General features: G+C 36.6%; 10 protein-coding genes and 1 non-coding gene across 12 annotated transcripts; 6 read left to right on the plus strand and 5 right to left on the minus strand.

The window, feature by feature from the left end:
* Nucleotides 1-107: 107 nt before the first annotated feature.
* Nucleotides 108-5171, plus strand: T15B7.8 (Nucleotide-diphospho-sugar transferase domain-containing protein; the record flags this gene model as incomplete). 2 transcript variants are annotated; one of them, NR_151572.1, is made up of 18 exons in its annotated part: nt 108-223; nt 268-346; nt 536-597; nt 649-742; nt 1037-1151; nt 1339-1593; nt 1643-1721; nt 1933-2039; nt 2370-2534; nt 2583-2897; nt 2944-3082; nt 3211-3286; nt 3330-3412; nt 3485-3863; nt 4091-4262; nt 4531-4650; nt 4819-4953; nt 5009-5171. NR_151572.1 is itself a non-coding variant. In NM_072330.3 (11 exons), 11 exons carry the CDS (start codon nt 1975-1977, stop codon nt 5169-5171), a joined length of 1812 nt encoding a protein of 603 aa, NP_504731.3. The 2 variants fall into 2 exon arrangements, 1 of the variants encoding a protein (NP_504731.3); NM_072330.3 differs by lacking the exons at nt 108-223; nt 268-346; nt 536-597; ... (2 more) ...; nt 1339-1593; nt 1643-1721 and having other exon boundaries at nt 1975-2039.
* Nucleotides 5172-5369: 198 nt separating this feature from the next.
* Nucleotides 5370-7185, minus strand: dmsr-15 (G-protein coupled receptors family 1 profile domain-containing protein; the record flags this gene model as incomplete). Its single annotated transcript, NM_001356669.1, has 8 exons — nt 5370-5423; nt 5469-5622; nt 5665-5784; nt 5958-6058; nt 6101-6203; nt 6250-6354; nt 6622-6948; nt 6992-7185. The coding sequence occupies 8 exons, from the start codon at nt 7183-7185 to the stop codon at nt 5370-5372; spliced, it is 1158 nt and encodes a 385-aa protein (NP_001343647.1).
* A 582-nt stretch (nt 7186-7767) lies between these two features.
* On the minus strand, nt 7768-7970 carry T15B7.18. The gene has a single exon (NR_068967.1). It is a non-coding gene; the product is annotated as an Unclassified non-coding RNA T15B7.18 (non-coding RNA).
* A 32-nt stretch (nt 7971-8002) lies between these two features.
* Nucleotides 8003-9038, plus strand: col-141 (Nematode cuticle collagen N-terminal domain-containing protein; the record flags this gene model as incomplete). Its single annotated transcript, NM_072334.3, has 2 exons — nt 8003-8819; nt 8865-9038. 2 exons carry the CDS (start codon nt 8003-8005, stop codon nt 8990-8992), a joined length of 945 nt encoding a protein of 314 aa, NP_504735.1. The 3' UTR covers nt 8993-9038.
* A 437-nt stretch (nt 9039-9475) lies between these two features.
* On the plus strand, nt 9476-10555 carry col-142 (Nematode cuticle collagen N-terminal domain-containing protein). The gene is made up of 2 exons (NM_072335.8): nt 9476-10280; nt 10330-10555. Exons 1-2 carry the CDS (start codon nt 9485-9487, stop codon nt 10509-10511), a joined length of 978 nt encoding a protein of 325 aa, NP_504736.1. The 5' UTR covers nt 9476-9484; the 3' UTR covers nt 10512-10555.
* On the minus strand, nt 10542-13641 carry T15B7.14 (Chloride channel CLIC-like protein 1; the record flags this gene model as incomplete). The annotated part of the gene is made up of 18 exons (NM_072336.3): nt 10542-10670; nt 10718-10790; nt 10840-10945; nt 10992-11057; nt 11103-11169; nt 11230-11294; nt 11344-11447; nt 11515-11582; nt 11628-11844; nt 11890-12004; nt 12046-12237; nt 12490-12636; nt 12680-12798; nt 12900-13056; nt 13120-13227; nt 13274-13345; nt 13392-13571; nt 13627-13641. 18 exons carry the CDS (start codon nt 13639-13641, stop codon nt 10589-10591), a joined length of 1953 nt encoding a protein of 650 aa, NP_504737.2. The 3' UTR covers nt 10542-10588.
* A 292-nt stretch (nt 13642-13933) lies between these two features.
* col-143 (Nematode cuticle collagen N-terminal domain-containing protein) lies at nt 13934-15003 on the plus strand. The gene is made up of 2 exons (NM_072337.8): nt 13934-14748; nt 14799-15003. Exons 1-2 carry the CDS (start codon nt 13953-13955, stop codon nt 14960-14962), a joined length of 960 nt encoding a protein of 319 aa, NP_504738.1. The 5' UTR covers nt 13934-13952; the 3' UTR covers nt 14963-15003.
* T15B7.15 (GRIP domain-containing protein) lies at nt 14994-16964 on the minus strand. Its single transcript, NM_072338.4, has 8 exons — nt 16778-16964; nt 16597-16719; nt 16408-16549; nt 16198-16351; nt 15533-15803; nt 15382-15489; nt 15180-15332; nt 14994-15134 (listed from the first exon to the last, which is right to left on the minus strand). Exons 1-8 carry the CDS (start codon nt 16841-16843, stop codon nt 15024-15026), a joined length of 1128 nt encoding a protein of 375 aa, NP_504739.1. The 5' UTR covers nt 16844-16964; the 3' UTR covers nt 14994-15023.
* A 623-nt stretch (nt 16965-17587) lies between these two features.
* Nucleotides 17588-18553, plus strand: hpo-8 (Very-long-chain (3R)-3-hydroxyacyl-CoA dehydratase hpo-8). Its single transcript, NM_072339.10, has 5 exons — nt 17588-17644; nt 17704-17821; nt 17871-17978; nt 18030-18154; nt 18207-18553. Exons 1-5 carry the CDS (start codon nt 17595-17597, stop codon nt 18460-18462), a joined length of 657 nt encoding a protein of 218 aa, NP_504740.2. The 5' UTR covers nt 17588-17594; the 3' UTR covers nt 18463-18553.
* On the minus strand, nt 18516-24906 carry lgc-54 (Ligand-Gated ion Channel). The gene is made up of 10 exons (NM_001356670.2): nt 24759-24906; nt 20763-21018; nt 20524-20709; nt 20123-20296; nt 19901-20071; nt 19292-19368; nt 19109-19228; nt 18952-19051; nt 18820-18904; nt 18516-18766 (listed from the first exon to the last, which is right to left on the minus strand). Exons 1-10 carry the CDS (start codon nt 24887-24889, stop codon nt 18585-18587), a joined length of 1482 nt encoding a protein of 493 aa, NP_001343648.1. The 5' UTR covers nt 24890-24906; the 3' UTR covers nt 18516-18584.
* Nucleotides 21036-24970, plus strand: T15B7.1 (Fibrinogen C-terminal domain-containing protein). The gene is made up of 9 exons (NM_072342.6): nt 21036-21231; nt 21322-21410; nt 21457-21609; nt 23185-23287; nt 23337-23429; nt 23569-23791; nt 24222-24397; nt 24479-24555; nt 24602-24970. Exons 1-9 carry the CDS (start codon nt 21110-21112, stop codon nt 24682-24684), a joined length of 1119 nt encoding a protein of 372 aa, NP_504743.3. The 5' UTR covers nt 21036-21109; the 3' UTR covers nt 24685-24970.
* Nucleotides 24971-25182: the final 212 nt, after the last annotated feature.

A 25182-nucleotide genomic window follows, 5' to 3' on the forward strand; every position in this document is an offset into this window, starting at 1 on the left:
TTAAGTTTTGCACTTCTAATAGTATTGCATTTGACTATGTGCCCGAAAATTAGTATTGCATACCTTACGAGGAAATACAGTATTTTTAATTCGATCACTGATTTCAGATGTCAAGACTTCTCAATTGTAAATTTTCAATATTAGCGCTTGTTATGATAATATGTCTAACCCCTTTGTATTTCAACTACAATTCTGAAAATACATCATCGATTGAAGAAATAAAGTGTGTTTTGCTTTCTTTCAAATTTAATTCAAATACACTTTCAGGTTAAACTCATCAATTCCAGTGTCTGAAATTAACGCTGAAAATGATCCGATCAAAATCACAAGAACTGTGATACCAACGGTTAGTGCCAAAGTAAATTTTTTCTGGAAATTTGAAGATTTTTGAAAGCGAGTTTCTACAGTTTTCATGCAAAATCTGATATTGAGTAGATTACTTTAAAGAAGGAGTTATGGATCGGAACTTTAGCAGCAAATAAGCTGAAAAATTCTCAAATCTCCTAAAAAAAACTAATTACACTATTCTGTACAGACCTCATACCCAACGCTAGTTCCTGGAAGGGCCAAGAATCTGACAAATACAGTGAAACGTAGGTTAGGCTTTATCATCAGCAGATTTTGTTTTTGATACTTGGGCTATTTCAGATCTAATTTTGCAATCGATCCAGTATCTAGAATTAAAGCTGGAAATAAATGGATTGTGGTCACAACTATTAGTTCGCCAACGGAAGATATCAAGGTAATTTTTCATTCGTCCAAATGCAGAGCGTGGGTTAATGAATCTATAAATTTGTTTTGTTCCTCGCGTTGAAAAAAATCTGATACCGATTTCAAATTTCAAGAATTTATAGTGTGTTCAGCACTGTAAGTTTTTTCTTTCTCCAAAACCTTTTCTTGTTACCGCACAAGTAAAAAAAAATTTACTATTAAAATTTAAAAATTCCTGTAGATTTTCAAGATAAAACAATTTTGTAATGCTGTTCGCGTATTTTGTGTGTATCACATTGAGATGTGAAATTCAATTTTCTTTCAGAGACTTGCATCATTTGTGGATTGGAACTTGGTAGTGGTTGCAGATACCAAAACTCCGTTAGATTGGAAACTGGAAAATGTTCACTTCTTGTCTGTGCAATATCAAAGACAGTTGCGTGAGTTTTTTTTTTTGAATAGTATCAGTAAATTTTGCGTCTCAATACATAAAAATTACCACGCAAAAAAAAACAACACATCCAAATGAAATTTCTGTTGAAACAATTGCGTGACACTCGTTTGATAGTGCTATTGATTTGCAACTCATTAAACTGACAAAATAATAAGATCTATTTAAACTTTCAGCTTTTTCCCTAGTTTCATCACTGCCTTATAAATCTTATACACGGAAAAATATTGGATATTTGTATGCAATATCTCAAGGAGCTGAATGGGTTTATGACACTGATGATGACAATAAACCTTATGATAAGTTAAGAAAAATTAAAACAAAAACAATAGTTTATTTATTTTAGGGTTAGGATTGAATCAATTCAATTTCCAAGAAACCATTTCTGGAATGCGATTTCGACCGAAAAATGGAAACTCTACAGAAATACGGCATAGTTTACTTTGTACGTGTCAAATTCTCAATTTTCAAATGTTCCAGACAACGTCTTTTCAACCCTTATCGATTTTATGGTATGGATCGAATGTGCCCAAGGGGGTTCCCGTTAGAACATTTTGATGTAAGCTCTACATTTTAATTATATTACTTTCAGTCTTGAGAAGTGATCTCTGGGAACTTTAAACCGTGTGCATCATATTTATGTGCTTGAACATTTTTGGTCTTTTGTACTCTACTGATAACATGCCCAATTTGCAGAAAAAAGATAAGAAACACTAGTCACTACGTTTTCGTATATTTATCAAACTGTTGAAATATATCAAAAATTTCAGAAACACACTAATGGAAATGAAACTCTTGTTTTATGCTATCAGATGAAACGAGCAGCCGTGCAACAAGGATTGGTTCATCACGACCCGGACGTTGACGCCATTTATAGGTATTTCGTAACAAGCAAATAGCATAACACTTATGGAGACTTTGCCTAAAAAATGTTGAATAACAAACAGTGCGAACAGGGTGCAAACAAATACTGATAACCATAAGAAAAGTTACTGCAAAAAAAGAAAGAAAAGTCTAGTTTAAAAGTCTATGAGTTACTAGGAAATTATCAAAAGGAAAAACCCAGAGGACATACTTCGTGAAACCTTCGTCATTTAATCCAAGATTGGAACCAATTGAATATGAAAAATTCAGCTTCGAACTTCTAGAGTTTAGAGAAATGTAAAATGTTCAAATTTCTAAATGCATTGATTTTATCCAATCCTAGATTGATACATGCTGATTCGAAAAACGGCTTGGACAACAGATTCAACAAATTCGCTCCCGCTATCACTTTATCAGTTGGCACATATTCTCCATGGAACTCACAGAACACTATGTTCCACAAATCAGCTTTTCATACTTTGTTTCTTCCAACGACAGTTTCTTTCAGGTTACGATGATTTGAAATTTAATTTCTTACAAATCTCTAATTTTCCAGAACCACTGACATCTGGAGAAGTTTTATTTCTCAAAAAATACTACATCTATCGGGGTTGACAGTATCGTTTGTGCCGACAAACGCTGTTCAATTTAGAAATGCTCATAACTATTTAAAAGATTTGAAAGATGAAAAACAAGTTTATGAAGATTCTGGTAGAATGATTGAATTTTTGCATAATTGGAAGTGCTCCACAAGAAATTCCAGCCAAAACTGTATAATTGAAATGACCAATGATTTGGTGAAAAAGAAGCTTCTAGGAAAAGAAGATGCAAAATTGATGGAAATGTTTTTGAATGATTTAACTGAAATGGGGTTTGTCTTAATCCTGATTATATTTGCGGAAGTTCTTAATTTATAGATTTAAGTTTCCCATTTTGATCGAAAATGACTTTTTGGATCCGTATGCACCATCAACAAATGAAACCTCCAGAGATGTCAACTGTCGAAGGATGCACTTGGAGTTTGAACTTGTAGACCCAAACAAGAAAGTTTCAGAGGTATACCTCTAATATATTAGAATACGTGGATCGTTAGGAATTTCTCATTAAAAAACATTTAATAAAAGGAAAGTATGGGGGTTTTGGATCAAGAAACTCAGAAAGTCTGAAATCAAAAACTTTTCCAGGTCACTCAAAAATCGATACAGAAGCTGGATTACTTTGGTGAAATTATCAATTGGTGCGGTGAAACTGGAGAATCAAGTGGGATTGTGCCATTATGAAACTTTTAAATGATACATTTTAGTTGTCTCAACCAAGCTTTCTTCACCAAAACAAGTGCATGACCAACATAGAACATCTTATGTTTTACAGAAGCATATGAACAGTGTAAGTGGGTTTATTTCATTTTTTATTATAATTTCTAAAATTTATTTAAAAAGTTTAATTTAAAAAGTTCAGGTGTTGATAGTGGTAAACAATTACCCTTGGAAATATGGTATGGGCTTGATACAGCGACTTTATCAACCATACTTCGCCATGGTGATTTTCTGTGGTCCATGGTATCCTGCACAGTTTTCCGATGACACAAATTTCACATCAACTATTTCTCCAATTAACTATATTCATATGAATCCAGCTGAAATTGAGAAAGGATTCTATGCATACCATTGTGCCACACTTGTCCAAGAATTAGGCATACAAAATGTTGCAGGGTATTTTCTGATGGGAGACGATACTGTATTTAATATTTGGCAACGGATCGATTTTTCACGAATCCATCATTTAACTGGTGTTTCATTTGAGAAAAGTTCTGAGTGGTGGCAGTATCCAGATATAGGTACTTTTTTGCAGTGTAAAAATATTGAGTTGGAATATAATCAGTTAAAGTTAGGCCGGTTTCATATAACGTTTTTTTTAAGTTTGATGATTTCAACCCGTAGTTTGTAGATTTGATATTTTAAAAAAATCAAACGTGATTAATTTTTAAAGCAAGTCAATTGTTTTTGCAAAAAAAATGATGAATTAAGACAATTTAAAACTCCAACTTTCGAAATTTCATTACAGGAATGGGAGCTGCCAAGAATGTTGTGAGATTTGTTAACATCAGTAGAGACCCAAAAATTGCTGAAACGTGGAAAAGATTAGACACCGGGCTAATGAAAAGTGGGTATCTAACAAATAATGTAACCGTGAATGATGAGATGACATCGGGACATGGAAGAAGTTTTTCTGATTTGTAAGTAAACTTTTAAAAAACATTATTGTCATTGGTAAAAAAAATTAATCTTATGCATAGTACTATATTGGTAGAACAATATAAAATGGCAGTTTTTTTTTTGAATTTGACTACTTTGAAATTTGACCAAAAACATTGTTCTTGTACGAACTTTCAATTTTCCTAAAGCAATAATGCTCGAAGTTTTTTCAATTTTTCAATTTGCAGAAATGTTTCATACATATAATAATTTTTATTACAAAATAAAAACCAAATAGTTCATTTAAAGCTTCTACATCCCAGCATCTGAAATCGATTATTATGCGAGTCTGATGAGAATTTTCTACGAGAACAAGTTATTTTTGGAGATAGCAGTAAACAAGTTTCTCAAATCTGTCAATTATCAAACGTAAGTAGAACTATATTCAATGTGTACCTTTATAATACCCATACTCTTCCTCTTGCGACGTAGCCATAATGCAGCTTTGATGTGTCATAAGAAAGGCCTAAGAGGCTCCATGCAAAACCGACACAGACAAAACTAAAACAGCTCAGACAAAAACTAAACATTTTAAAGATCATTGTCCGGAACTTCTAGTTACTTATGGGAAAACGACAGAAACAATTGGGATTCATTCTACAGTAAAGACATGGTTGCAATGCATCCGGTGAAATTGAGCACTCTAAAAACGTCTTACGAGAATAGAACAAGGTAAGTGTGCTTAAAATACCAGACTAATTTTGGTTTTTTAGTTGATGTTTTCTAGGTACTGTACAACGATCGTTCAGTCATGGGCTGATATCATATTCTCTGGATCTCAAGATTTCAAAATAAAAGCGGACAATGAGACAAATCATACAAACGGAAGCATAACATTTTTTGGGTCAATTTTGATAATTATTATTGTTTTACTCTCATTCCATGTTTAACTGTCTGGAAAGTTTTATATTCTAAAACGACTTACTAACTTTTTTAAACGGCTATAAATTGCGGGTCTCTACTTTTTTTTCACCCTAACATTTAAAAATAATTTTTAACATTCATTGTACTTATTGGAGTTGAAACAAAAAAATTTTGAAATAAAAATAAAATTGCTCAAGAAGATGTAATTGGGCTTTAAAGACTATTCACTGCCATGCCATTTTTCGAGTAGTTACCACCAGGGAATTCTTCATAATTTTCTGAAACACAACTTTTTCAACTTAAAAACTATCAAAAATCTCAACTGATTGCATTCTCTGTTTGACACTCTCAGGGACAAATAACCGAACAAAAATTTCACGGAACTGCGAAGACATTATACAATAGATGATAAAAGACGTTGATGCGTTGAAAGTAAGTAAAATTTCGATAAATTGAAAAGTCCACTTTTTCACAAACCTAAAAAGCAATCTTTGTATTAAAAGGTTGAAAATAAATTACATATAATAGTCAATCATATATACTGCACTGAAAATAGTTACCGCTGCACTCGGGATTTTGACTAGAAAAAACATTATCAAAACTACTTGCAAAAGCCGCGAGGAGTTTTCGATTCCTGATCTGAAATTTATTTACATGAAATTAATTTATGACAAAGTCTATTATCGATTTTTCTTGATTAAAAAGAGTTTCTCAACTTCTCGAAACGTTTATGTATGTTTCTTGTAACTTCTTAAAACGAATTTTTGTAATAAAATTTGAATATCGGGAACCTTAAAATTATTAAAGCTTACGAGCTTGATTTGCCCATTGTTTTCTTTCTATGAGCTTTGAAAGAGTTCAGTTTGCACAGAATTAACAAGAAAAATATGAAAAGCAGAAGTAGTGGAACAATCTGAAATAATTTCGTTGAAGTCTGTAACCAATTATTCTCAACGTCAAATAGAATCCCATAAAACAGCAAAGACATCCGAAATACGATGCATCCATTTTCAATGTATTCATCAGGTATTGTCACAGCATACTTCCCAGTTAATGTTCTGAAATGTGAATTATAAAGTAAAACTAATGTTTCGTATGCATCACTTTTCAATTTCTGTAATTTCAAGCACAGCGCTGGACAGCATTCCGATGAAAATCCATAGAACAGCCGAGATTGTAACAGCAACTTTTCTGCCTTTCCATTTGTCGCTTAAACAGAAGCAAAACGCTTTTGAGTAAAAATGGTGAAATTTCTATTATAAACTAGTTAACCTGATGATAGTTTGAAAAATGTTGTAAATTATCAAGGTACCATACAAGAATTAAAAAGTACATTTGAAACATATTTTGGGTGGTTCTTGTTTGAGGTAAACGTGATAAAATTAGTAGAGACTGTAACACTATTTTTTTGAGGATAATTTTGAATGCAAAACTTTTTAAAAAATCAATTCAAAAAATTAATTCAAAAAATCTTACCTATTTGAATACAACGCCATAACTCTGCAAAATGTCATCTGCACAACAAGATAATCTGCCATTACAGGCACATACAAATTCAAAAAATTTTCTAAATAATTGTACAAAGCTCTTAAATAAGTCTCTTCCGAGAGCAATTTCAACATTTTGTCGAATAAATTCAAAGTCACACTAGAAAAGTTGCACAGGGCAATCATAATCATTGTCAAATTTATTCCAGATGTTCGCAGCTCTTTTTGGGACAATACTACTATAAAGCTAATATTACAGAAAAAGTCCAATACGGTGAAGAAAACGAGAAAATAGATATGAAGGGGGTTATATGCTCTGCAAAATTAGGAAACAATTTAGAAATCTTGGGATCACTTACTCAAAAAAACTGACTAGTACAGTTCTTAAAAAAGAATCTTCAAATAAAAATTGATTTGAATCGAGCAAATTTTGTTGACAATCCGAAATATCTCCGCGATTTTTATTTTCTGACATGTTTTTTTTTTCAAATGAGTTGTATTCCACTGTCATTTTATTTTTATATTCAGATATATGTAGGTTCAAAATTTTCATAATTACTATTTGCTTTTTAACATACTGTCAATAAGTTCTTGAGACGTTTTCAGCTGTGTTTTGTATTTGAATTTATAACAACACGTGGTATTTTTAAAGTTCTTGTACAAAGTCTAGACAAAATTTTCATAGGGTGCAGCTGCCGCATATTTGCCTCGTCGTTTTCCGCTTGGAAAACATCCGAAAAAGTAAGATTATAATACAGATGAATTTAAAATAGTCAAAATATTTTGCGCTAAATGCTAGCAAAAGTGAGATAACAATTTGACATTGTGTCAAAAATTTGCAAATGTTCGTTTTAAATATTAATGCATTTCAAGCAAGTATTGAAGCTTGCAAAATAATAAAAAAAAGCAAAATAATAAAAAATCTAACACTCAAATTTCAACAAGGTTGCTTAATTGTCCTGTTTTGATAGTTCATTTCACGAATTCAAATGGCAAATTCATCAATTCTCAGATTTTAACATTTTCCATTTTTTGATGCGATCAAGGAAATGCCACCCAAGGACGACCGCAATGTCTGTGTTTTCGTTAACTGTTTATTCCGCTTCCGTGTTTGAAAACCTCAGGGACAGTAATGATGTGAACGAGAATATGCGGAGAGACAGAGAAATCTAATTTGAGAAACTGTTCATCTGAACTAATTGAGTTGTTTAGTAAGCAGTGAAACTTTACTTTTTCACTTCTGCCTTCTCCAACGATATTTAGCACCTAGGAGGAGCTAAGTATATAGGACATAGTAGAGGATTGTCTCGGAGAGATGACCTCGGAAGTATTATGTAAGACCGTATAAAAGGCAAGGTGTGTCCACCGAAATGCATACTTCATCCAATACGATGAGTACCAGCACCTTCGTTTCTGTGGCTTCGGCCATCTCCGGTCTTGCTGTTCTCGGATGCCTCTTCACTGTTGCGATGATCTTCAACGACATCAACTCATTCTATGATGAAAAGATTGAGGAGCTCAATGAGTTCAAGGGACTCGAACAAAACGCATGGAGATCAATGATTCCATCCACTCGTCCTGTCAACGCCGAATCACTTCTTCTTGGGCGTAATAAGAGACAAGCCCAATGCAACTGTGGAGCTCAATCTCAAGGATGCCCAGCTGGACCACCAGGACCACCAGGATACCCAGGAGCCCAAGGAGAGCCAGGACTTCCAGGAATCGCTGGACAACCAGGATCTGGAGCTCGAGTCAACCCACAAACCGGCCGTGACAGTTTCTGCATCACTTGCCCAGCCGGACCACCAGGACCTGCCGGAACTCCAGGAGCTCCAGGAGCCCCAGGAAACGCTGGAGCCCCAGGACAAGATTCCTTTGGAGGAGGACCAGGACCAGCTGGACCAACAGGACCTACCGGAGACGCCGGAGCACCAGGACAGCCAGGGCATCCCGGATCCCCTGGAAACCCAGGACGTGGAGGGCAACGCAGCCGTGGACTTCCAGGACCATCAGGAAGACCGGGACCACAAGGACCGGCTGGAGGACCAGGACAGCCAGGACAATCTGGTGGATCAGGCACCCCCGGACAACCCGGAGCACCTGGAGCACCAGGGCATCCGGGACAAGCAGGAACTCCAGGAACTCCAGGAGCACCAGGAAATTCTGGAGCCCCAGGAGGAGATGCCGGTAAGAAACAAGTCTCATGACTATAAAAATATTTTCAATTTTCAGCTTATTGCCCATGCCCAGCTCGTTCTGCTGCAATGGCCGCTCGCAAGCGCGTCTTCAAGGTTGCTCGTTCCCGTGCCGCAGTTGCCAAGCGTCGTGTCGTCAAACGTGTCCGTGTTCAGAAAGCCTAAATTTCTGGAATTACCTAATGAAAAAAATAATAAATCATTCAACATTCAATCCAGTTTCCTGTAGTCACAAGAAATCTTGCCAAACAACGATTTTGAGATAAAACCTTTCAAAATAAGACAACACAGAAAGTAGGGTCCTGCAAATGTTAATTTGACCTTTTCATGATCATAAGACCCGGTTTATTTTCTGTTCTCTTCTCACTAAAAAGTTGTTTGGTCACCAAAACGGTTTCAAGGTCTGTCTCCTCGAACACGGAAATTGGCAACGTACACTAATTGGAAATACGGAAAAATTGAATCAAAAAAGTAGTACACTGGTTAGTACTCTCTTACTTTTACACAATCTCTTGAAACCCATCTTCAAATTGACAAGTTCACATTCAGAAAAACACTGCCCATCGAAGGAAGAGATGAAAACCGTTTTTGCGGTTTTGTGAATCTATAAAAGGTGAGACAAGCAATGAGAATAGACACACATTATCGAGTCAAACGATGAGTGCCAGTACTCTTGTGACTGTGGCTTCGGCCGCTTCTGGTATTGCTATTGTTGTCTGTGTTTTCACAGTTGGAATGATCTTCAATGACATCAACTCATTCTACGATGAGAAGATCGGAGAGCTCAAGGAGTTCAAGGGATACGAGCAAATCGCTTGGCAGGCAATGATCCCAACCACTCGCCCATCATCCGGATCATCATTCCTTCTCGGACGTAACAAGAGACAAGCTCAATGCAACTGTGGCGCTCAATCCCGTGGATGCCCAGCTGGACCACCAGGACCACCAGGACAGCCAGGAGCTCCAGGAGAGCAAGGACACCCAGGACTTGCTGGACAGCCAGGATCTGGAGCAAGAATCAACCCAGCTACCGGAAGACCAGGATTCTGCATCACTTGCCCAGCAGGAGCACCAGGACCAGCTGGACCACCAGGAGCCCCAGGACCAAAGGGTAACAACGGGCAACCAGGAGCCCCAGCTCAATCCGGAGGACGTGGACCACCAGGACCACGCGGGCCAGCCGGAGATGCCGGATCACCAGGACAGCCAGGACACCCAGGATCGCCAGGAAACCCAGGACGTGGAGGACAACGAAGCCGTGGACTTCCAGGACCATCAGGAAGACCAGGACCACCAGGACCAGCTGGAGGACCAGGACAGCCAGGACACTCCGGAGGAGCAGGATCTCCAGGTCCACAAGGACCACCAGGACCATCCGGACAACCAGGACATTCTGGAAACGACGGAGTTCCAGGAGCACCAGGAAACCCAGGATCCCCAGGAGGAGATGCCGGTAAGCAAAATCTCAGGAACAAACACATTTTATTTTGTTTTACTTTCAGCCTACTGCCCATGTCCAGCTCGTTCAGCTGCTATTGCTGCTCGTTCCAGAGTTGCCGCCCGTTCCCGTGTCGCTGCTCGTTCCCGTGTTGTTGCTCGTTCTCGCGTCGTGGCTCGCAATCGTGTTGCCGCCAAGAGACGTGCCGCTGTCAGAAGACACCGCGTCCAGAAGGCTGTTGCCTAAGTGGCAAAATGCCGCCATTCTCTTTAATAAATTCATTTCATTTCAAGAATTTTCTCAAAAACAAAACACAATTAAATTTAAATATTGAACCAGTACAATCCTCTATCAGCCGTATGGAACTGGTAATATTGATATCTATCCAAGCTCGAATCATCAGGGCTGAAAAATTGAAAATTTTACGTTTATGAGAAAGATAATTAACTAACTCTTTCGTTTCCACTATAGATATTGAAGCCATCAACATGAAGCTAAGTACATAAATCGAGATAAGAAGAATGACTGAAATTAACAGAAGAAGATTTATGAAAGCTGTTCGGTTATTACTTACTGCATGGAACTTCAAGAAAAGTGATAGGTGCCACAAAATAATTCCACATTTGCAAACGATATTTTTCATGAAGATATTTAAAATCTTCCAGATCATTGCCAGTTCTCTGAAATCCTTTCAATTTTTGACTAAAACCAACAGTAAAACCTTACATTCGCGACAGTTAGACTCAACTCTCTAATTTTACTGGCCGCAATGGATGCCTGAATTCGATCCCTCTGAAATTATACTGTATTTTACAAATAAATATAGTGTAATCCCACTTCAAAACCACAGTAGAAGCATTCTACTTTTCCAACCACACACAGATTAACTATTTTCTCGATTTCTCTGAAAAAGTAAAAAAAAAGTTTTAAAGAAATTAAAAAATTAAGAAATTAAGAATTCAACTCACAGTTTATTTTAGCAATCCATCCTTTAGTGTTTTCCAAAAATAATACCTCTAAATTGTCACACTGAAATTTAAGAGGTTAAACAAAACAACAAATTTTAACTTTTGCTCACTAATTCTTTGATTGGCGTATGATAATCCACAGTCAGTTTAAGTTGATCTTTCATCGCATCTATCGAATTTAACACTCGCACGTATGTTTCATCATTATTTTTCACTGAAAATGTTTAACCGTTTTTGTGGTAGATAAAAATTCAAATAATTTAATTTCTTGAATCACTTACATAATTCTTGTGGATTTAATGCTAAAAGCTCCTCGAGAACAGTTTCATCAGTTGACTTTAGAAAATCCCTTAAACTTAATACTTATAGAGTGTTCTATTTTTTACTTTAATACCGTAAATTGAAGAAAGAAGTTCCATTTGAATCTGTGACATTCAGTTTCCCAATAACTTCTAAATCCGTGTCTCGTAGAACATTCAGGAATAGACTGTGAGAAGCACTACTAAACAGAATCACAATAAATGACCAGATGAGCGCCCAAATTGCTGCGAGTTGAAAGATGTGATTACATAATGTCAGAAACGAACCGAGCGGGACAGCTGCATTGTTTTCTGAAAATAACAAATGATTTGAAACATCCAACCTAGTAAACTTACTTTCCAAATAATCGTGCCCTCGGTATATGGCTAAAAGAGCAAGCAGCGAGATGAAACACGATGGAGCAAATAGACAAAGAAGAATATAAAACGATGTTGAAACAATGTAAGGACTCTGAAAAAATGTACTGGTTTTCATTTCTAATCAATTCTCACCGGCAACGTGAACAGGTTTTCTATACTTGCATATACGTCTTTCAGAAGAATTAGTCGTTCTTGTGCTGCTTGTTTTATCAATGCAACATCCGATCTGCCATGTACCAAAACATTAGTTTTTATTTTGTCAAGTGCCACTGGAAAATCGTTCCAATATCGGAAAACCGTAGGATCAGGTATATTTGACTCTGTCTGTAAAAATGTTCTAATGTTTGAATCGCTTTTACAAATGCTATAAAAATCCAGAATGCCCCTTTTTATTTGGAAAACAGCGTACTTGACGTCATTTTTTCTGAAAATTAGGTAGACACATGTTCCAGAGGTGAATTGAGACTAGCGAGTAGACTTAACGTGATACAGTAAAGATAAGAGAGTTATATTGATGGGTTACTGTATGTGAGCAAGTTAGAACATCTCTTTTTGTATTTCAACCCAACTGCTCACCAAAAAGAAATCAGCTATGCTCCAATTTGATATTTTCACTTTGTGTGTTCCAAATCCACATACTCCAACAGTTGCATTGCAATCTTGCTTAAAGTGATCAAAAAACCGTTTAACAGTGTTCAATATATACTGAGGAGGTGGCACATTCTGAAAATAGTTTTAAATTTTCAGTTCCTTGAGAAACAAATACCTGGAGATGATATCTCTTTATCTTGTTGTGTAAAACTTCAACTTCATCCAATTCAGAATCAATTTCCTCAATATAACACGCGAGTCTTGAGCTAACCAAATCAACTGTGCGTGTGTATTCTGAATAATTCAATGAAATTTATGATCAGGAAACAAATGTTCTTTGAACTAGACATTCCATCCGGTCGGGGCGCCGTTCAACCTCCCTCCTCTGTACTGACCATTCATAAACTTTTCCATCCTTTTTGATCTATCGTCATACACATTTACATAATGTTGTATCCAACTGAACGTGTCGAATGCATAATAACTGGTGAGCGCAATAAAGAGAAAGTAAAATAGCATCAACACACTTTTCAGATAGAATCCTCGATATGGCTGAAAATTTTTTGTCAAATGTGGCCTGTGTGGCGCTAATATGCTTCATATTTGAAATTATACCGCTATTAACAAATCAAATTGAGAGCGGGAAAACTTGAAAGTGCAAAATGTGTAGATTAACCAGTAGAGGTAACATACTGCAACTGCTATGTAGAATAGTGTTGATTTCTGAAAAAAAAACACAGGTCTTTGAAAACAAAACCAAAAATTATACTCGAAAGATTCCCAATTTGGAGTATTCGAAAGTGGTAAGACTCTGATTGGTAATTATTTTTTCTCCTGCTTTCTGAAAAGTATGAAAAATTAGGAAAATTTATAAGTTTGCAGCTTACCAGCAGAACAATATCCTCCATTTTTGTGAACTCTTCAACCATATTTAAAAATGTTTTTGGGGTGATAGAAGTTTGAATTTCTGATGTTAAGTCTGGTGGCTGATGGTCAAGTCGATAACATGCCATCTCGGGAATTACATTTGAATATATTTTTTGTATGCATAATGCTATAATTATTGTCTGAAAATATCAATTTTCAATCTAAACTTCTTAAGACTTTATTTTAAAAACTCACAACAGTTTTCCACATAATTAGAATTTTCATACAATAACATTTTTCTAGCAATTTCCTACGCGTTTCCAACGTTTCTAAATTCCAACGCGATGCTATCCGTTAAGTTCACGTCGTTTACTTTTTTCTGGAGGCGTTGCCCATTTTGCATCTTCTTCACATTTCTTCCTCGTTGAAACTGGTTTTGAAATAATAGGACACAAGTCAGGGATTGATAAACCAAGATGACCCTCTCGATTCTCTATGCTATATCCTCTGTTACCTAGTAACCGGTAGAATTGTATATAAGGTAGGTTCCGTTACATACAACTTCACTCTCATCTGCAGAGATGAGCGCCAGTACTCTTGTGACTGTGGCTTCGGCCGCCTCTGGTATTGCTATTGTTGTCTGTGTTTTCACAGTTGGAATGATCTTCAATGACATCAACTCATTCTACGATGAGAAGATCGGGGAGCTCAAGGAGTTCAAGGGATACGAGCAAATCGCTTGGCAAGCAATGATCCCAACCACTCGCCCATCATCCGGGTCATCATTCCTTCTCGGACGTAACAAGAGACAGGCTGAATGCAACTGTGGAGAACAATCCCGTGGATGCCCAGCTGGACCACCAGGACCACCAGGACAACCAGGAGCTCGCGGAGAGGCAGGACTTCCAGGAATTGCTGGACAACCAGGATCTGGAGCAAGAATTAACCCAGCTACGGGAAGACCAGGATTCTGTATCACTTGCCCAGCAGGAGCACCAGGACCAGCTGGACCACCAGGAGCCCCAGGACCAAAGGGAAACAACGGACAACCAGGAGCCCCAGCTCAATCAGGTGGACGTGGACCACCAGGACCACGCGGACCAGCCGGAGATGCCGGATCACCAGGACAGCCAGGACATCCAGGATCTCCAGGAAATCCAGGTCGTGGAGGACAACGCAGCCGTGGAACTCCAGGAGCATCCGGAAGACCAGGACCACAGGGACCAGCTGGAGCCCCAGGACAGCCAGGACGTTCTGGAGGAGCTGGAACTCCAGGACCTCAAGGACCACCAGGACCATCCGGACAACCAGGACATTCTGGAAACGACGGAGTTCCAGGAACCCCAGGAAACCCAGGAGCCCCAGGAGGAGATGCTGGTGAGTTTCTCGAAAGTTAATTATGTTATATTTATAATCGTGTATTCCAGCCTACTGCCCATGCCCAGCCCGTTCTTCTGTCATGGCCGTCAACCGCCGCGTCGCTGTCAATCGAAATGTTGCCCGCAACCGTGTTGTTGTCCGTCACCGTATCGCAGCTCGCCGCCGTGTTGCCGTTCAACGCAGAGCTCGCGTTCACGCACAGGCCGTCTAAGCAACAGTCATTGTTTAATAAATATTCAGCATACAATTTTTGATAATTTCATATATGTACATTAGCGAACAATTGGAATTCTAGATATAATCAAAGCAAGATGAGCAAACACAGCATTTCGATTCTCTTTTATAACTTCGTCTAGAAGACCTTCTTCACTGGATAGAACATCCTGAAATAAAGAGAAAAAATAATGGAATAAGTTGTTTTGAATTACCTTAAAGAATACTTTGAGTTCTTCAATTTTCTTATTTTGAGCCTTGTGAGAATCAATTGTCGCTTTCCTTGTCTGTTGTTCTCTCAGAAGCTGATCTTCAAGAAGTGACGTCATTTTTTGGCACTTGTCTGAGTTTTGAAGAGCTTCGTCTAGCTATAAGTTATTATTTTGCTATATTTATTTCAAAAGTTTCAACACTTACTTTACTATTCAATTCATTCTCAATTTGAATATATTTCTCGAGAGTAGTTTTTCGTTTATTCTCCGATTCTTCCAGTCGTCTCTTACTATCTTTCAATGCCTTTTCAGTCTGGAAAAGACTAAATAAAAAAGTTAGGAAGGAAATAACTCACAGTCTGGCCACTCTTTTCCAAAAGACTCCGTAATTTTAAATTCTCTTCTTCACGTTCCTGAGTTTTTCCTATTTCTTGCGTCAATTCGGATTGTTTCTCCTCGAGCATTTGCTCCATTCGTAACATATCTTGCTTCTTTCTGGTAAGTTCTAATTCCAAATGTTCAATTACTTGATTATTCATCAGAGTGTGACCTTTGCTCTCCAGACTTGCTTCAATACGGATCTCAGCAACAGCTTGCTCGAACTCGGCGCTCAAATCTGCACGAGCTCTGGAATTTTCATTTAATTCTCTAGATGATTTGCGACGTGACAATATAAAAGTACGAGACTTTAGTGGTCGAAAAGGACCAAGTATTTCTTTTAAACAACCAGATGCTAAATGAGTCTGCATATTTTTTTTTCAGAAAATGCAATTTCCATAGCTTGGCAAACTCGGTAACTCCTGATATTAAAGACAATTTTTTGGAACACAAAAAACGATACTTGTGTTGGTTTAGTAGGTTTTAGGAACTGAAATATATATTTTTGACTAATAATTTTTGTTGCAAAATTTTAGGGAGCCGTTCAGGCGTGTAGGCTCTAGGCAGACGCAGACAAATAGGCACGAAGGCGAGCCCATCTACCATCGTAACCCCTCAATTTATACAATTTTTTGAAACCTACTGCTCAATAGCTGCAATTTTGACGCTTCTTTCTTCTGCTTCTTTTCTTCGAATTGTCTCTTCCTGTTCATCAACGACACCTTGTAGAGAATTCAGTTTTGCACCCATCTCAATGATTTCTAGCTCGATACGATGCTGGTTTCCCAGTTGTGTATCTAAAAATTTTGAAAAAGTTTTTAATTCTACTTTCACTATTCTCTTTTCGGCCTACCCATAATGCTCATTTCACTCTTTAACTTTTCAATTTGCTCTTTCAATTTCTTCTCTTCTAATTCAGAATTATCTCTATGAATTTTAAACATTCTATCTGATTCTTTTCTCTGTTCTTCCAACATTTCTTCCAAACGAGCAGTCTGAAACAATGCTCGTTCTTTGCCTTTTTCTCTAATTCCTCTCTTACCTCTTCGTCTTTCTCTTCAACCAATTTTTTCAGATAAATAATCACATCGTTCGACTCGAATGTTAAATTTGTCAACTGATTCTCGGTCGCCTCATTTGTTACTATCATTTCTGCGATTTTTTCCTGAATGAAGCATAAAATTTAAAGTAATTTTGATAATATTTTCAAAAATTAAAACCACCTGCAGTAACTCTAACTGTTCCTCGAGAGGTTTTTCATCAGAATCCTGGCGTTGTTTAGAAATCATAGTTGTGAGTAACTAAAGTAATACGTAAAAGAACTCAGAATGTCTAGAGTTCAGATCAGTCAGCCATAAAATTTCAATTTCCGTCCATGGTGCAACAACTAATTTCCTGCGTTTGCTTAAATATAAATAAGTCTTCTTTAGTTTCAAAATTACATTTAATATTTTAATACAAGAACAAAAAAAACTGCTTCAAGTTCCTGTTCCTGTTCCACAAAAAATTATTTTTTAAACTGTCCCCAAAAACGCCCTGATGTAGATTTACGATAAACAAAGCGCGAAGGGTTATTTCGGAGTGTTGTAGTCAAGAAAAATGTTTCTTAAGAATTAAAATTTTAAAAATTATTTTCTTTCATTTTCTTAATTTAAGTGATTTATTTCTAGATTTTTTGATTAATTTCCAATTAAAAAACTGAAGTCTTCAATTTTTATTAAAAATAAATAACCTCGCTCTCATAATTTTTCTGAAAAACTAAGAAATTTACATTTTTCCTGTATCAACCAAGATATCGTATGAAGATTTATATATTTTCAATTAAACTTTCGAATTTTACCAATGTTTTACATTACATAAAATGTCCCATTTTATGTTTTCGCTAAATGTTTCTTCAAACTCCCCGCAAGTTGACTGATAACGTTTCTGTTGTACATCACTCCATTCTACCCTTTCATCTTTTTTTTCGTGTGGCGTGATATACTTTTCTCATTTTCTTTTCTTTGCATTGCCTAAAATCCTTATTTTTGCAGGGTAACAATGAGCGTTCAGACGTATCTGGTTGCGTACAACGTGTTACAAATTTTAGGGTACGTTTTTTTTTCTGAAAGAAGTTCACTATAATTTTAATAATTTAAATTAATTTCAGATGGTCTGCAATTCTTGTGAAAACAGTTCTTGGACTCGCTAATGGCTTGACATGGCCACAACTTTACGAATCGGTGGAATTTGAGCTTAAAATCTTCCAAACCGCAGCTATTCTCGAGGTTAGCTTTGTTGAAATTGAAAAACTTTTAAAGAAATTATCATATTCAGGTCATTCACGCAATTGTCGGACTTGTTCGTTCACCAGTTGGAACTACCGCAATGCAAGTAACATCTCGCGTCGTCCTTGTCTGGCCAATCCTCCACTTGTGCTCAACAGTGAGTTGGAATTTTTTATCTTAAACTTGAATAAATTAAACCAATTTTTAGGCTCGCTTCAGTATCGGAGTTCCACTTCTTCTTGTTGCCTGGTCCGTAACAGAGGTCATCCGGTACTCGTTCTATGCACTCAGCGTATTGAAACAACCAATCCCATATTTCCTTCTCTACCTCAGGTATTTTGAGATTCTGGGGATCAATGCTATAACTCAACTATTTTAATTACAGATACACCCTCTTCTACGTTCTCTACCCAATGGGAGTCTCCGGAGAGCTTCTGACGTTGTTCGCTTCATTAAATGAAGTTGATGAGAAGAAAATCCTTACCCTCGAGATGCCAAACCGTCTCAACATGGGAATCTCCTTCTGGTGGGTGCTCATCATTGCTGCTCTCAGCTACATTCCCGGATTCCCACAACTTTACTTCTACATGATCGGTCAAAGAAAGAAGATTCTCGGCGGAGGAAGCAAGAAGAAGCAGTAAAGAAAAATTCTACGTGTATTTATATTACAGTGTATTCTAGATTAATTGCAACCAATCAAAATTCAACTTTATTCATAAATTATTCTCCCGTAATGTCTTCTAAAAAAACAGTCACCCGAAAATCAGGATGGTGGCGTCATTTGAGCAAGAGCTTCGGCCTTTGCCAAATAATTCTGGTATAAATAATAACACCAATATATGAGATTCAGAAAACAAAACGACAATGGAAATGCTTTTCTGCAGAATTTGTCGACATTTTGTGCAGTCCATTTGGTATTTTCGTCATCGTCATCCGTGAGGAGTCCTGGAAAAGTAATATTTAGAGAATAAACGATGCACAAATTTATTTAAAAGTACCGAATTGTGCGAGAGCGTGCAAAGATTCGAACATATTGTTCGCTTGTCGAGAAATTGAAATTTTATGGCTTGTAGTCCCGTTCTGCTAAAAGATAATACATTTAAAATAATAAAAAAAATCAATAATCTCACTGAAAAAGGCTCATCATAATTGCTCCTCAAGTCGCTCTCTGCTGCATTTGCATTGGTTACTGTAGTTGCACCATAGTTATTTTTCTTTCTGTCTTTTTTTCTGAAAACTTTGAGTTTTTTGATTGATATTTGGTCGAAAAAAAAAAGAATTTCGAACCTTTGTAAAACCGCGACTCGTTCTTTTTTCTTCTCCGCCTGCCGTTCTTTTCGCCTCAAGTTATTCTCACTGTCCAGATAGCAAACGAAAGCCACTTCAATCATTGTTAGAAATATAAACCTGGAAAGAAACAGTCTTATTTCGAAAATATTTTTCATAAAAAGATTCAAGATTTCAACTCACGCGGTTGTTAGCACCATATAAACGTCAATTGATTTCACATAACCAACTCTCGGCAGGTTTTTAGCAACATTTCCATACTGAAATTAAATTATTACACACTTATTACTAGATCACTAAATTCTGAGAATGCGTATTACGCAACATATTTGACGCGCAAAATATCTTGTAGCGAAAATTACAGTAACTGTTTAAATGGATACTGTAGCTCTGGTGTCGATTTACGGGCTCGATATCAGATGAGTTCAACTCTCCACCACGGGAAAATTTTTTGCGAATTTTTTCGTCCCAAAAAAAAAGTGCCATTTCTCATTCAAATCTAAATTTTATTTTCTTGAAAACGTATTGATTAGTTTTTTAGTAGATATGCTGCTTTTCTCTGCAAATGATAAGTTCACGATATTCAATTATCTTTAGTTGCTTCGAATTTTTTTGGTCATTTTTGTGTTTTCTTTTAATATTTTTTTTTGATTAATTAATGATTTCCGTAAATCGACAGCGATGCTACAGTAGTCATTTAAAGAGTTACTGTAGTTTTCGCTACGAGATATTTTGCGCAATAGGTATTCTCAAAACTTATTGTTCTCGTAAGATCAATGTTCAATTTCAAACCTGAAATGTCAAAGCCATTAGTGAACTGACTCCAAGTGTAATTCTAGCTGGAAGAGCTTTCAGGTCTATCCAAAAACTAACAAACGACAAGAAAACTGAGGAATAAGTTGGAATGTACATTTGAAGAATATAGAATCCATAGGCACGTGAGAAGGTCAAAGACACCGTCAGCTGAAATCCATCCATTTTGGAAAAACAGTTCAGAGAACAAAATGAACTTACTTGATCCCATTGACCTGCCGCATATTCAAAACTATTTTTTGTCCACTGCAGACCGTATAGGGTGAAATCCGAAAGTTTCGATTTAGCTATTGAGAACACTGGCTGCCATTCCCGCCAATTCAGTTTCACTTTTGCAGCGTTGTACGCGTAGCTTTCGATTATAAGTTCACAGTTCTGAAATCAATTTATGAAATTAAAGAGAAATGCTATAATTTTCTATCTTCAAGGCACTTGGACCTTCTAATCCCCAAAAAAATCGCAAGAAATTTTTATTGAAAGGTGTGACGTCACGTGAATTTCAATGTAAGACTTCGAGCAATATATCATTTCTATTTTTCATATTTTTCAAGCTCAGCTTATTATTAAAGAGCAACCGGTTCCTTAAAACTACTAACCCTTACCATGATATCCATTGGAAAGAGTACTAGATCCACCATACACGGTGATTGCACTTGTAGTCGATAATTTACCCATACTGTCCCATTCGGGTATATCATTAGAAATATATTTGGTGTTGGAGACGAATGGATCTCTGTTTTTTTGGAATTCACGAAACATACATTTGGTGTCCACAGCTTTTCTACCATCTGAAAGAAAGGGAGGGGTATCAATGGGATCGTCAATATTAAAATTTAATTACTGAATATCCTAATGTGAGATTCTGAAGACAATTAGTGAGATGATCAAATCGAAGTCGAGGATCATGCCATATTTGACTGAACAGCAAATCTAATGTGAAGCTTGCCGAAATTTCGGACACTTGTGCTATATTCTGAATTCCAAATTCTACGGACACAACTGTGGCCGACGTCTTCAACGGAACCGTATTCTTATTGTAATTGTCATCGAACAACCTTCTCAAGACGAGTTGGGAAATTGTGTCATTCGCCGGCTCACTGCAAAATTTTTTATTTTTACGAGTATTTAATAGGTTTCGGGGGTTTTTAAGTGAAGATAAGAGAAACAAGTATTCAACTCAAATTTCCTATGATTTTCCTTTCTGTCGTTTGCTATTTTCTGAGTGTTTTTAATGTGATCGACGCGGATTGTGCACCCGGAGATGTGAAGAATACCCAGGAAAACTGTGTTCACGTGGAGAATTTGGCTGCGTTAGTTTTTTTTTTAAATTTTGCTTGAAGACTTCCATGAATAGTTATATGTAAACCCAGTTAAATGTGACCATGTACTTGAAATTTCAGAACCTGGCAAGAAGCTGAAAACTTCTGCACAGCTCATAATGGACACTTGGCTTCGGTGCACAATGCGTTCGACATGACATCTTTGAGAAGTGCAATTTTTTTCGCAATTCAAAAAGTGAACTAAAAATGTTTCAGAAGTGGCCGGAGTTTGCTCATCATTTTGGCTTGGAGGACAATGTCAAAAAGGATCAAATTGCAATTGGATAGATGGAACTAGTTTTGACTATTCCAATTTCAGAAATGGAAATTCTGGAACCGATAATTGCATTGTTGCAGATACAAAATCAGGTAAGAACCAGCTGACAAGTAGGCACAAAATGCATGCCTACGTACCTATTAGGTCTCCAAATAAGTTTCGGGTCAAAAATCATAGATTTGTTCGTTGCGTATCGATTTTTATGCAACTTTGGGAATTTATGTTATCAACCATGATCTTTCATTTGACAATAGTCACAAAATTTTTTGACCACCCCAAGTGCCCTAATTCGGAGCCAATTTTTCAGGCATTTTTCTGATCTCGCTTCTTTTAAGCTTTGAATTGAGGCTTGTTTTGCTTTGTTTAGAATACATTATTAGAAAACGACAAAATTTTGAAAAAAAATCCGTCCGAAAAATTTTTTTTGGTGATCGTCAAAAAATCTTCAAAAAACTTTTTGTCGAAAATTCTAGATTTTTTATACAAAAACCTGCCGTGGACCGCACCTCCGGCGCGGCCCCCGGCTTCTGGAGCTGAAAACTAATTTTTCTGAAACTACCGTAACGGTAGTTTTCTTTACAGACAGGGAAAAAAGTTGAAATAATCGTGGAAAACAAAAAACAAACAAAAACTGGAATCGTTCAAGCTTGAAATTGAGAAGGAAAAATCTGGACTCACGCCCAAACGTATCAATTAATTATTCCGGAAAAACATCTATGAATTTTCGATTTTTAAACCAAAATATTCAGAATTCGAATACGAACTATATTGAAGTACATCTCCACGTATACCACTTCCAGTTTTGTGAATAGAAAAATACTAGAACGACCTACCATAGCTTTTCTTTTCGATCACCCTGAAAACACCTATGTAAAAATTAAATTATGATAGGGAAATTACTGAAAAATACCTAGCAAGGAATAACATGTTAGTATCCTCCCAATAGCTCTCACAAGACTGTCAACAGCGCACGATGCGGGCAAGTAGAGAGGCAGGGAGAGGAGCCTCAATCACAAAAAAAATCCTCGACGGTTTTTTTTAATTTTTAAATTTGAACAATACTCAGCTTATTTTAAGATTAATTATTAAACACCATCCGTGGACCGCACCTTCGGCGCGGCCCCCGACTTCTGGGGCTGAAAATTAATTTTTTATGAAACTACCGTAACCCTACAGTATTCCTACCGTACCACTATTGTACCACTACAGTACCCCGACTATATCCCTACACTAACCCCAACTCACTATCCCCACAGAAGCCAAAACTTCACAGACTACAAAGACTACATAGACTACAAACTATGGACACACAGAATAAGCGCTTTATATATAGTAAATGATGATGTAACCAAGTGTAAACTATTTTTACACAAACAAAACATATCAATTTAGTTGGATACACTAAAATGATAATAGAAAATATAAATGTTTCGGATAATTGTTGAGTTTTTTGAATATTTTTTGAGACTAAAATTTCAATCTCAAATGCTTTTTATCAAATGTTTTTGTACCTGCAGTGAAGGTTTTCCTTATTAAATTTGATATTAAAGTTTGAAACATTGAGACGACGTTTAAATTAAAGCTTTTACAATTCAATTTTGAGCAAGAAGTTTTTGGATTGCTGGAAATTCTAATATTTATCGCTTTTCAATACTTCTAAATTTCAGGAACATGGTCTACCCAGCCTTGCACTGCTACAAGTTGTATCGCTTGTGAAATCAAGGGAGCCATGCAGGATTGCCAAGATTGGATGAAAGCAGGCTATACCGAGTATCGCATGATTTTCGAAAGACTATTCAAATCCCCTTCTTAATTTCAGTTCCGGGACGTACACGATTCTTGTAAATGGGAAGGAAACGGAAGTTTGGTGCGACATGCAAACTTATGGAGGAGGATGGGTTCTTTTTCAAAAGTGAGCAAAACTTTTTGGTTAGGTTTATGAAATTGAATTGAGAGTCTATGTAGTCTAGCCAATAGAAAACTAATTTTTATTTGCGTGAAGAAAGAAGTGGTTCTTTGTCATAAAATGTTGCATAATCCTCTTTTTTCAGCCGTTTTGATGACAGTGAAAGCTATTGGGACAGAAAATGGGATGAATATAAGAACGGATTCGGAGATGTTGATGAAAATTCAAACTTTTGGTTAGGAAACGAGGCGCTTCATGTGATGACCACAAACAAAAAAGTGACTTTGAGAGTTGAAATGTATGGAGATAGAACTCCAAACTCTAAAAATGCCACAGACTTCTGGTTCGGACACTATTTTGACTTTCAGGTACGGTTCGCAGTTTTTCATATTAAAGTCTCTGTAGAGAAGTAACTTTCGGTGCACTCTTGAATATTCAAAACTGAACACTGATTTTAAAACAAAATAGTTTAATATTTCCAATTGAGAGTTTCCGAATCTTGTTGATAATTTTTTAAAATTAAATGTTAACTGTAGAATTGGAAATTTTGCATTCTATTTTTATGAAATGTTCTTCTATAAAATAAAAATTTTGAAATTCTTTATTTTTTAAGTGTTAAACAAATGTAGGTCTTATATGGTAGTTCTTGCTTGCTCGCATATTTACTTAAATTCATTCATTGAAAGCTCAACCAATTTTCAAAAAGATGAAAACATATTGACTTATAAATTGGCAATAGGCACGCTTGTAGGCCGCCTAGAAGGCAGGTTAACTTTCTAGTTTTGTAGCTATTTCCAGGTTGGATCTAAAACCCAAAACTACCCTCTTCTCGATCTTACTATGGATTGGGCTAACCCAATTGGTAATGCTTCTACAGCTTGGTACGACTTGACTTGTTCAATCGGATCACCATTCTCTACAATTGATAATATTCACGATCCCGTCAAAGAATGCGTAACAAAATTCCAAATGGGGTGAGTCTTTGTTTGTTTCGTCTCTATACACGTTCTTCCGTTACCCAGTTCCTTTTTAATTTCCGTTATTCTTTTTCTCAGAGGCTGGTGGCTGAAAAATTGTGCCCTTTCGACGCTCAATGGTGCATACACACCAAAGGATTGGAATAATGGATATGGTGAGTAACTGATGGGATGTTTAAAGTTGCAATGAAGTAATTTCAGGAATGTTCTGGATTTGGGATGGATCAGACACAATCCTGCATCCAAAGAAGACACGAATGCTACTTAGAAATACAGTTGCTTAAACTTGACATTTTTAATGTTTCTCATCATTCCAAGAAAATTTATATTTCTTCTAAAAAAAATACTAAAAACTTACTCGCAATGCATCCAATCGTAATTTTCTATCGGAGCCGTCTGAGGTTCAGGAAGTGTCGAGATCGCATTTCCGAGTCCCCAAATCAATGTAAAAAGGTTTAGTCTTTCTGTGAATCCCGTAACGTTTGTCATCTCTACAGCATCTGAAAATTTGAAATTTTCAAGTTAAAAAGATGGATAGAGGAAGTGGAAAATAAACAAAAGTACTTCAAACGAAACATAAAAACAGTGAATGAAAAAGTGAATGTTTTGAAGTAGAAGTTCCAACGGAAATTTGGAGGGTCTGTCTTTTTGGTATCATCTTTTTCTATAACAAAAAGTGCAAATAATCGGAAGCAAACCTAATTACAGTGAATGAAAGCATTTTCAAATTGAGCAAAATACAATGCGTCTGGCATTCCCGATGCGGAAATGTTCCTCTTGTA

The sequence above is a fragment of the Caenorhabditis elegans genome, chromosome V (genome assembly GCF_000002985.6).
Source record: "Caenorhabditis elegans chromosome V".
In the NCBI taxonomy this organism is placed as follows: domain Eukaryota; kingdom Metazoa; phylum Nematoda; class Chromadorea; order Rhabditida; family Rhabditidae; genus Caenorhabditis; species Caenorhabditis elegans.